Source organism: Osmerus mordax, chromosome 6 (assembly GCF_038355195.1).
Source record: "Osmerus mordax isolate fOsmMor3 chromosome 6, fOsmMor3.pri, whole genome shotgun sequence".
Classification (NCBI taxonomy): domain Eukaryota; kingdom Metazoa; phylum Chordata; class Actinopteri; order Osmeriformes; family Osmeridae; genus Osmerus; species Osmerus mordax.
Genome location: NC_090055.1, coordinates 3,154,694 through 3,164,056, shown reverse-complemented (window position 1 = coordinate 3,164,056; position 9,363 = coordinate 3,154,694). Strand labels below are relative to the sequence as shown.

The window sequence follows — 9,363 nt, the reverse complement described above, 5'->3', positions numbered from 1 at the left end:
TGACACGACGTGGACTGGGGTCACGACTGAGCAGGGGCACCGTACCTCCGAACACATAGAGATAATCGTCCACTACGGCAGCCGCGTGGTTGGCAAGTCTCGGGGGCCCCGGGAGAATCCGATAGGCCGAGCTGCTTCCAGTCGTCCAGAAGTGGCCGGTACACCCAGACGTCACTAGCCCAGAGCGCCACTAGCGAGCTCGCCTCCGGAAGATGACCTATTTGACCATTCCACTCTACCGCTGTGTGAGAGTGACGGGCACACCTGATAAGAGAGGGCAGAGAAGAAGGGGAGGGGTGAAGTACAATAGGAGAAATGATGGCCTAAGAGAGGACACAGCAATCAAAAGAAAATTGCAGGATACAGTAAGTGGTAGAAAAATGCGTCAGCGCAAATGTAGTCAATGAAGAGGCGTTGTTTGCAGAGAACATGATCACTATACTTTAGTACAGGTCACACAACAAATTTGGTGGGAATAATAGACAGGCACTTACTGGAGAGTGTCCGTAAGACCTGTTCTCCCACTGGTTGGAGCTGAAGTTGTATTTAACCAAGTCCCCCAGTGCTCTATTTAGGTCGAACCCCTGAAGCATAACACATGAGAGTTCAAACAAAAGAGCAATATAGTCACATTGTTATATAATAGTATACTTAAACTGAAAAAAGAATGGAATGGGCGGTGAGACATCTTCAGTGGCTAAAAGAATGGGTGAATTATTCCATAAACAGGTGTGTGAATGACTGAATGAAATATGAATGGCATGACAGATCATGAATGGGTGAACGAACAAAACGCCTCCAGTCTCCTGACCTCCGAACAGGTACATGGCTCCAGTGGGGGACAGGTAGACCCCAGCAGACCCCGTCCTGGCGGGCGTGTACGGGTCGCCGCCGTTTACGTTCCACCACTGCCCCGCCCCGCTGTCGTCACGGAGACCGAGCTGACAGCTCTGACCCAGGAAACCCGAGTTGCAGAGGCAGCGATCTCCTCTCTGAGCGAGATCGACACAAAGAGAGAGGAACGGACAAACAAAGAGATTTAGCTGTGCGGACACACAGAGAACTAGTAGCATGCCGAAAACGGATGCTAATTCACCCAGGTCTGCATTTTGCGCCTTCTCACCTTGTCACACGTGCCGTGCAAGACGCAGGCCTGGGGGCAGAGAGGGGTGGTGCAGTCCACTCCTCCCCAGCCCGAGAGGCACTGACACTGGGAGGAAGCTGTGTCGCAGCGCCCCTGGCCCCCGCAGGCACCAGGGCACACGGAGAACGTGTAGGTGGCATTGAATCCCAGAAGATTGTAATTAGCGTCGCTGAACAGATGAAGCAGCATCTGAGAAAATCAGAGGAAAGGTGAATAGAGGAAGTGCTTTGAAGCGTTGTTCGACACACAGTACAGTGATACTGCTCATACCTTGAATTCATGCTAATGGAGGATGTTACCTTGCCAGACTTGGCTTCTATGGGCTGAGGCAGGGTGGTGCCACTCAGACTGGCCAGTAGGGGGCTCTGGTACGAGTCTCCATCGTAGACAAACAGGTAATCGTAGGTGCATTCCGTCTCCATGAAGGTGAAGTTCAGGACAATACGATAGTTGTTGCTGGGGGCTTGGTGAAATATAAAAAAATAAAGAAATGTCAGTGCATTCAAACTTTTCAGCAGGAATCAAACTAATTACACCATAGATGACACCATTGCATTAACAATCACTGAGACGACCATCTGATAGCTGGTTGACAGGGTCCCCACCATGGTCACTAAATCCACATCTCCCCAATGAATACCTTTGATGAGCCACTCGCAGTTTCCGTTAACAGAGTAGTTTCCAGGTCCATCTGTGACATATCCTGGAGGTCCCCTCAACACCTGCCTGTGGCCCTTGCAGTCCCCTGCCCTGCACCCTGGGCCCCAGGCCATTAGCAGCAGTAGCAGGTGGATAGGGAGGTGGGACGCCATCCTCTCCCCCATCCACACCAGGAGGGAGAGAGATGTGGTGGTGATAAAGGTGTCAATCCCAATACCTCAATCACTGACTGGGAATCTGTTGTAAAAACATAACAATGATCAATTGAAGCCAAACTAAAATAATGACAGATCTTGAGTCATCAATTATCTATGACATGGATGGCCAACTATGCTAGTAACAATTGCGATTATCTGCTAGCAAAACAAGATGTCTACAGATGTCAGAAGAGGACTGTTCTTTTTACAGCTAGGTAGCCCGTTATCACAACCAGATGTGTTTATTACGCGTCATTAGTAAGCCTACAAGCTATCTTCAAACTAGCTCCGAATTTGCAGCATCGCGTTGCAACAGAACTACAATTGCAGTTGAATTAAGTATTGTTACAGTTGTTAGTGTAACATAAAACTAACTAGATAGCGATTAACATTACGTTGAATTTACTAGATAGCTATAGGCTAGCCACCTCGGCTTGTTTTGAAGGTCCCTACCTCAAATATGATGTTAAGCTAGCTAGAAAAAGTAGCACAGCAAACCACGTTAGCTCTAACATTATATATTGGCACTACCATAATAACTCAATATCAAGTACCCTCTGACTAAACAACCAGATTGCTGCCGTTACTTAGCCTAGTTTGTTGATTAATTCTAGTTAGCTATGCTAGCAAAATGTGTGACCATCTACAGTAGTACAAATACTGCCTGTGCCAGGTGTGAGTCGAATAAACATATCCAGTACAGTACTGGCTATATCGTTAGTCAAGAAACCGCTAGTACAACAGTAATTGAACTACCTATAGATTGACTCTACTGAGTACAGTTTTGATTTGCTTCTGTCACTACTGGTGCTTCTGTCAAGTATTTTTTTTTTATCAGAAAGACGATGCTGGCTGCTGCCTGCCCGATGATGCTGATAGCTAGCTAGCTAGCTAGCTACTACTTAGCTAGCTACTACTATTAACGTTAGCTGGTCACTGTCTGCACTCCCTAACCTAGCCAAGAAGACCGTTATAGCTAGCCTAGGTTAGTAACGTTGAACAGCGGTTTCTTACCAGCCCCCGTGTCTTCGACTCTGTTCGCTAATATATTACATTTTCCTTCGCTTGCCAGCTGAACACACCATCAATTATTTTTCAAGCAGCATAGGAGGAGCTCGACGCCTGGAATCCCTGCCCGCGTTAGCACAAACCGACCATCCCAGAGGGGTCGCGTACAGTGGTTGGCTGCTAGCCAGTTAGCTAGCTAGCTAGCTTCGACGTCCAGATGTAAATACGCAGTCGACATGGCCGGTTTTGCAGTATAATATTCAAAACAGATAGTATTCAGCAAAGGATTCTCAGTCAGATTGCAAAATCAGTTTTATCCGTCCACATGAACCACGGTGGAGATTTAAAATTATCGCCTCCCTTCCTGCTTGCTGTTTTGATGAGTGGCATGTAGTCCGTGGTTGCCAAAACAAAAGGTCCATAACAGTAGGTATACCTTTGTGCTGGGCAGCACTATACCCCAAATCTCAGCATTGCCCTCCAGCGGAGATCTTGACAATGGTTCTCGATTTTTACTGTTTTAAGAGAAACTGTCTGTGCTTATGAAATCACAACAGAGCACCAATATATTCAAAGATCTATGCATTTTATTATGGCATCTAATTACGTCAACATAATCGATCATATTTTCGTTGGCATACTTCCATAGATATAGATTACTTTATTCATTCATCCATACAACCCATCAGTTAAAAAAGACATTTAGAAAGTCAGAATCTAGGGGATGTTATAGATATTGCAATATCCAGAAGCAATTAAAGGGCTTATGAGAATTTATAGATATTTAAAGTGACAGTAATGTATGCAGACTATGTAGTCTATTTCACTACAAACAACTTGATTAGAAAAATCAGAGCTTAATATACAATACCCAAACGGTAATCAAATGTATCATTAGAAAATAAACCCCTGCCCCCCAAAAATATTTCTGAATGAAGAAAAGATCAAGGCCACTCATACATTTTTAGCACCCAATGTAAATACGTAAAGCATAACTAAAGCAGACTGAAATCACTTGATTTTGCACTCTCATTCAGACAGCCTCCTCATGAGGTATGTATAGCCACCTTGGCGGGGAGAACTGACATTGGAGTGCTCTGCAGCCCAGGGCCAAACAGGGGGAACAGCTTCTCCGTGAACTTGTGTGTGAAAGTACACAAGTGCTTTCCTGACACCGCATCCCAAAACGACACCTCTCCCTTATCCATGTTGAGCTTCACCCTGATCGTCTCAGGTCGCCTTTCCACAACCAGCTGCGTGCGTTTGGGGGTCAGAGCACTGTACACCCCTTTGCTCACCCCGATAGTCCAGACACCCCGCTCTGTGGACACGGTAAACTTCCTCTTACGGGCCACAGACTCATTGCACACTCCCAGGATCCACTTGGGGTTGTCCGCGACGTTGACCTCCCAGCGATGCTTGCCTGAGGAAAATCCCTGAGCGCCCAGGACGAAGACACAGGGATCAAATCTCTCAGGGTTGTCCGGCATAGACTGGCGCTCTGGGCTGTCCCGTATGCTGTCCAGGCCGGGAGACATCGAGAGCCACGGAGAAGCAGTGTTAGGATCCATCACCACAGGGACTGAATGAGAGGATAGAAAAGAGAGAGTCAGCTGACATCGTCCTCCCAACTGCTTATGTAACAGACGTGGCCGTGCCACCGTTGGAGGTACACTCGGCCGATGTTTCGAACGATGCACCTGGGTTCGAATCCGCCACCTCCGACTCCTCATGCGCGACCACTACCAACTACGCCAACGTAAAGCTAGCGTGGTGGGAAATCAATTATTGGGCAGGGTGGCAACCGGTGAAGTATACATAAGGTCAGAGTTTGGGGCCTTAGATGGCAGACTGAGGCCTACGCAGTTAAAAATAACACAAGTAACAGGATCAAACCAGAACAGGGAAGATGTCTCGTGAGGAATTGGTTTGGCAATCTTAGGATGGATGGATTGTGCCTCATATCTGTCTATATAAGATGTCCAAGGAAATGTGAGTGCCTTTTGAATCTTCTGAGTGTGCTGCATCTGCCTTGCTGAATAAACCACCAAGCCATCTTGACTTTGAAAGATATTCTGTCTCTGACTCAATTTTATATAACACTAGCAATTGGCTGGCACGGGCGGCCTGAATACCTACCTATGCTTACTTGGGTAAGTACATAGAATAACTACAATGTCCATCACCATGCCTGAGACAGCACTATTACCACATGTTACATGTTAGAGTCAGATGGCTGAGCGGTGAGGGAGTCGGGCTAGTAATCTGAAGGTTGCCAGTTCGATTCCCAGCCGTGCCAAAATGACGTTATGTCCTTGGGCAAGGCACTTCACTCTACTTGCCTCGGGGGAATGTCCCTGTACTTACTGTAAGTCGCTCTGGATAAGAGCGTCTGCTAAATGACTAAATGTAAATGTTACACTCACAGGATTTGACATGAGTCTGCATGTTCTTCCAGATGTTGTAGCCCAGCGACCCGACATGTTGGCCCATGTCTAGCAGAATGTGTGAGGGATACTCAGGGTCTGGAACTGTCCACTGCGCTCTGCAGAAATGTGCAATATTGGAGTTTTTCATAAAGATGTATCCATTAAAAGGCGATTCATCACGGATGCATTATCAAGAGATATTTGGCAGAAAAGTACTCACTTTCTCTTTAGGTTTTGAAAATTCTGTAAAAAAAACAACAACAACAATGTAAAACCCAAAACTGTTTTTTACACTCCAGTCAACGAGTGCTCAGTCGCTCTGGATAAGAGCGTCTGCTAAATGACTAAATGTAAATGACTAAATGAGTGAATAAATCACAAAAAGTAATAAATCACTACAGAAGCCAATGTTACCTGCAGAAAAGGTAGATCCTCTGCCCCCATCTCCCTCTTGACGGTTTTGATCAGCTCAGAGAGAGTGGCGATGTCTCTGGTCAGCCGGTTAATATGTTCCTTCACGGTCACCGTCTTCTCCTCCTCTTCGTCAGTCAGAGCCTTGAGTCTGGCGGCTTCTTCGGCGTGCAGCACCTGGTGGAGCCTGTTAAACTCAGCCTTGATCTGCTTCTCTGCTTGAAGGGCCTGACTCTGGAAGAAATCGGCGACAGCAATGTTGATATTCTGCTTTGCTGCAAATTCTTTGCTGCAAAATGTATATAGTGATGCCAAACAAAAAGACCAAATGCCAAGCTATAAGAAACACCCTTTAAAAGAGCAGAGATGGGAAGTACTGTATTTAAATTGATTTTTTTCCTGGTATCAGTACTTTACTTCACTATTTATTTTTCTGACAACTTTTTACTTTCCCTCCTTACATTTTGTACACAAATATCTGGGAGTCAGGTGGCTGAGCGGTGAGGGAATCGAGCAGCCTATTTACTGTAAGTCGCTCTGGATAAGAGCGTCTGCTAAATGACTAAATGTAAATGTAAATATCTGTACCTTCTAATCCTTACATTTTCAAGCCAGGCTCCTTACTTTAGTTTTAATAGGTATTTGGTGGCATGATCACCTTTCATTGTTTGTGTGGAGAAAAACGTTTTCCCCAAAAATAAAAATATTTTCGAATGATGCAACCTTTTCTTTTACATTTACATGTAGTCATTTAGCAGACCCTCTTATCCAGAGCGACTTACAGTAAGTACAGGGACATTCCCCCCCGAAGCAAGTAGGGTGAAGTGCCTTGCCCAAGGACACAACGTCATTTTGCACGGCTGGGAATCGAACTGGCAACCTTCAGATTACTAGCTCGACTCCCTCACCGCTCAGCCATCTGACTTTTGCCTTTTTCGGCAAATATTTTGGCAAATATTTTTTCAACCTTTGGACCAATGAAAAAAAAATCCTGTTTCGAAAGAAAAACAATTGACGAAAACGTTTCTAAAGGTTGAAAATATATATTTTTTAAGTTACAAAAAAAGGTTGCATCATTGAGTACTTGATTAGTCTTTTCAAACATGATCTGTACTTCTACTTGAGTGAAGGATGTGTGTACTTTTGCCATCTCTGTTAAAGAGTCGAAACGAACTGTCAAAACAGTGTAGACATCGTGTATTCTAAATGAGGAAGGAAATCCTGCTTGAACATATTTCATTTCTGGAATGCGAAACAATTGACAACTTCATTGTCATAACCAAGGAGCTACGTTTACCTTGATGTATTCAACTGTGGTGGAAAACTTGTTTCTTATCTTCGAGTAATGTTCAATTTTATCCTCCAAAATGGTTACTTTGAGACCCAGTTCATCCTGTAAAACAGCACACGTTTAACAACGCCCATACAGTTAAATAAATAAAACGGTAAAACTATAATTCAGCGGGTAACCAAGAACAGGAGTCATGAGTCAGCGTATCTAACCTTACAGAATGGCGCCCCCTTGTTGAGTGGCAGAAGCTCGTGTGTTCGATGTAGTGTCACACATTCAACACACACGGGCTCCTCGTCTTTAATACAGAACAGCTGAAACTCGAGCCGGTGCAAGTTACATTGAGCCTCTGTACTGGCGAATGGTGCCCGCCAGCCTTTTTCCTTTTGAAAAGACTCGCAAGCGTCTCTTAGCGCACGGTTGGAGATAGGTTGTTCCCCATCGCAGCTCTTCCTGCATACAGGACACTTGTTACCTGTTATGGATTGCCAGCTATGGTCCAGACATTCCTGACAGAAACTATGTGAGCAGGACAGTAGAACAGGCTCCCGGTAAAGCTCCCGGCAGACTGGACATGTGAGGTCCTCCTGAAGGAGATAAGGACCCTCAGACATTTCTTCATTCCACGCACATTCGGCCATCGCTCTCGGTGTAGGCCCTTCGAAGGAAAGCGTAAAGTTTTTTACTTTCAAATTAAGAGAAGAATAGCCGACTGAATTAGCTGACAGTCGACCACAAAAGCTCCTTTTGTTGGCGGTACTGGTGTCTCGCCCTGTAGATTTTTCTTATCGTACCCTAAACATTTACCAATTATGATCGGTCTACTTACCCTACCTAGTAGGAGACTGTATTTCGAGTCAGCGTTCCTTCCTGAATCTCGATATGGGAAGACAAACCTAGTACTGCCCCTAGTGGAACTGGAGTTGTAGGAACGCTGTGTATGATAAGAATATCGCTCATAGCCATGGGGCTCTGTGTAGGCTACGACATTATTAAATTCATGGCAAAAGTCGGGGGCGTATTATATTATTTCACACGCGCAGATATTAACTTCTTACTCGCAAGATATAAGTACTCGCACACAAATTCGGCCACCGAGAGTTGTACAGGTAGCTGCGAACAAGTGCATGGCACGCTCTCATAGCTTAACTCTGCTCGCTCCGCGGATTTCCGCTCTCTCGAGTCTACATGACCTTTTGCGATGTGGTAGCGAAAACGAGTAGGAAGGCGAGTTCAGTGCAAAATCTTGCTGTTACCATACCATCCTATCATTAGGTGGCGTAGTTATGGATATCTCTTTTAGCGATAAAAGTTGTCTTACTTGTTATTTACTTGTCTTAGTTATTGAACCTGTTCATGTATTGTCCAGCAGAGGGAGCCTGAATCTGAAACATGTGTTTTCCTATCTGTTATTGACTTGGCAGTCAGTGAAGAAAGTACAGTATATATAAAATAAAATAAAACATATGTCCCAATGACCTAGCATTCATAAAGAATTCAAGACAGATAATTATGATCATTTTAAATATCAGAGGTCATTAGGGTTAGGGTTGCCAATGTTGTATTTTACTTTGTCAGCCATGCTTGTCAGAAGTGTTTATATCATATTATTTACACTACAAACTCTTTGTAGAATAGGTAGTGAACATCAGTGTTGGGGTTACTCAAACGTAATAGATTACGCATTACTAGTTTTTTTTTTTTTTAAGTAATGCTTTACTTTACTAGATTACTCACTGCTGAAAGTAACTAGTTACACTACTAGTTACATTACTTTTGGATTACTCCATAACATCACCTGAGATGCATTTGCCAAATAACAATATATATGCCCAAATCAACTCAAATTCTTATTATAATGAGGACAGATCTATCTTTTATGCTTTTTAATACCACAAAGCTGACAAAAAAGTTGTGAACATCAACCTTAAAGTTGTCAAGCATATCAAGGCTACAGTACTGGCAGTAAGCAAAATGTCTCAAAATCAAATAATGCTTAGAACTTTAAATGGCAACATTTCCTCTACTATGTATGCTGCTACAAGCCTGTTTATCTCTGCTTTGGTAACCTGCTGATGTTGAACGTGGCTGCAGAGAAAGTGGCAAAGAGAAACTGGGCCTGTGCTGCATAAAAAACCTTCTGAAACTGCATGTGACGCAATTTATGGGTTAGGGTTAGGGTTAGGGTTAGGGTGTGCAGCACCTGGTGGAGCCTGTTAAACT

At 44.3% G+C, this 9,363-nt stretch overlaps 2 protein-coding genes across 3 annotated transcripts in view; both read right to left on the bottom strand.

Annotated features, from left to right (window-relative positions):
* megf8 (multiple EGF-like-domains 8) overlaps positions 1-3,112 on the bottom strand; it is a 21,951-nt gene extending 18,839 nt beyond the window's left edge. Inside the window, 8 exon segments of the mRNA XM_067237366.1 lie at positions 46-103; positions 105-261; positions 493-584; positions 795-992; positions 1,124-1,333; positions 1,444-1,607; positions 1,785-2,041; positions 3,016-3,112. Coding sequence (XP_067093467.1) covers positions 46-103; positions 105-261; positions 493-584; positions 795-992; positions 1,124-1,333; positions 1,444-1,607; positions 1,785-1,968 — 1,063 coding nt within the window. The 5' untranslated portion in view covers positions 1,969-2,041; positions 3,016-3,112.
* Positions 3,113-3,586: 474 nt separating this feature from the next.
* On the bottom strand, positions 3,587-8,146 carry trim35-28 (tripartite motif containing 35-28). Of its 2 annotated transcripts, none has more exons than XM_067238569.1 (7): positions 7,970-8,146; positions 7,353-7,798; positions 7,147-7,242; positions 5,853-6,083; positions 5,659-5,681; positions 5,436-5,554; positions 3,587-4,591 (listed from the first exon to the last, which is right to left on the bottom strand). In XM_067238569.1, exons 2-7 carry the CDS (start codon positions 7,779-7,781, stop codon positions 4,056-4,058), a joined length of 1,434 nt encoding a protein of 477 aa, XP_067094670.1. In that variant the 5' UTR covers positions 7,782-7,798; positions 7,970-8,146; the 3' UTR covers positions 3,587-4,055. The 2 variants fall into 2 exon arrangements, with proteins under 2 accessions (XP_067094670.1, XP_067094671.1); XM_067238570.1 differs by having other exon boundaries at positions 7,975-8,146.
* Positions 8,147-9,363: the final 1,217 nt, after the last annotated feature.